Below are 1395 nucleotides of genomic sequence, written 5' to 3'. Positions count from 1 at the left end.
AGGGGGTAGGGACAGGGATGAAGATGGGGACAGGGGCAGGGAAGGGGGTAGGGACAGGTATGGGGACAGGGATGGGGACAGGAATAGGGACAGAGATGGGGACAAGGATGGGGTTGAGGACACGGGTGGGGAGAGGGACAGGGATAGGGGTCGGGACAGGGAGAGGGGTGAGGGTGGGGACAGGGATGGGGATGGGGACAGGGATTGGGATGGGAGCAAGGATGGGGACAGGGAGGGGCATGAAGATGGGGATGGGGACAGGTATGAGGATGGGGATGAGAACAAGGATGGGGACAGGAATGGGGATGAAGATGGGGATGGAGACAGGGATAGGGATGAGGCTGGGAAGTGGGATGGGCCCAGGGAAGGGGGCAGCACCGCAGTGTCCCCAGCCTGTGCCGGGGGGGCTACGTACACATTTGAGCTCGACGTTGCTGAAGATCTTGGGCAGCAGGAAGCGCCGCAGGGGCACGGTGAGGATGAGGACGAAGGGCAGCGCCAGCGAGGCCGGGTTGGACTTGACCACCCAGAGCAGCACCAGCACCACAATCTGCGTGAAGGTGAAGAGGTGCATCCGGCGGGTCCTCACCTGCGGGACCAGGAGCCCAGGGGGTCAGGGGGGTGGGTCCAGCACCCCAGACCCTTCCTGGGGTGCTGGGTGCTGGGTCCAGCACCCCAAAGCCTTCCTGGGGTGCTGATTGGTGGGTCCAGCACCCCAAACCCTTCATGGGGTGCTAGGTGATGGGTCCAGCACCCCAAACCTTTCTTTGGGTGCTGATTGGTGAGTCCAGCACCCCCAAACCCTTCCTGGGGTGCTGATTGGTGGGTCCAGTACCCCAAACCTTTCTTTGGGTGCTGATTGGTGAGTCCAGCACCCCCAAACTCTTCTTGGGGTGCTGATTGGTGGGTACAGCACCCCAAACCTTTCCTTGGGTGCTGAGTGATGGATCCAGCACCCCAAACCCTTCATGGGGTGCTGATGGGTGGGTCCAGCACCCCAAACCCTTCCTGGGGTGCTGGGTGATGGGTCCAGCACCCCAAGCCCTTCCTTATGTCCTGAGTGCTTTGCCCCAAGGAGCCCAATTAAGTTCAGCACCAAAGGAGGTTCTCTGGGGACCCCCAAGGAATCACAAGCAGCACCAGGAGGTGCCACAGCCCGGGACACCCCCAGGGTGACACGGGGCTCACTCACCCGAGTGACGTAGGGCTCGTCAGGGTGGTACTTGGGGGGCATCAGCAAGAGCAGGATGCGGTCGAAGAGCTGGATGCCAAAGAGGGAGGTGACCCCCATGTAGAGGAAGATGCCAAAGAGCACAGCCAGCGGGATGAACTTCAGGATGGGCTCCATGAGGATGGAGACGCCTGCGGGGGGGAAGGGGGAGGTCAGGGCGAGCT

At 62.0% G+C, this 1395-nt stretch overlaps 1 protein-coding gene across 1 annotated transcript in view; it reads right to left on the bottom strand.

Annotated features, from left to right (window-relative positions):
• Positions 1–415: 415 nt before the first annotated feature.
• Positions 416–1395, bottom strand: part of LOC104394210 (band 3 anion transport protein-like) — a gene marked incomplete at its 3' end in the record, with an annotated part of 1356 nt that continues 376 nt past the window's right edge. The window contains exons 2-3 of the mRNA XM_010003770.1: positions 1193–1362; positions 416–589 (exon numbers count right to left, since the gene is read on the bottom strand). Of these exons, the coding sequence (XP_010002072.1) occupies positions 416–589; positions 1193–1362 (344 nt within the window). The remainder of the gene's footprint in view (positions 590–1192; positions 1363–1395) is intronic.

Source organism: Chaetura pelagica, unplaced genomic scaffold, assembly GCF_000747805.2.
Source record: "Chaetura pelagica isolate M959 unplaced genomic scaffold, ChaPel_1.0 scaffold958, whole genome shotgun sequence".
Lineage (NCBI taxonomy): Eukaryota > Metazoa > Chordata > Aves > Apodiformes > Apodidae > Chaetura > Chaetura pelagica.
This window is presented reverse-complemented; position numbering and strand designations above follow the sequence as displayed.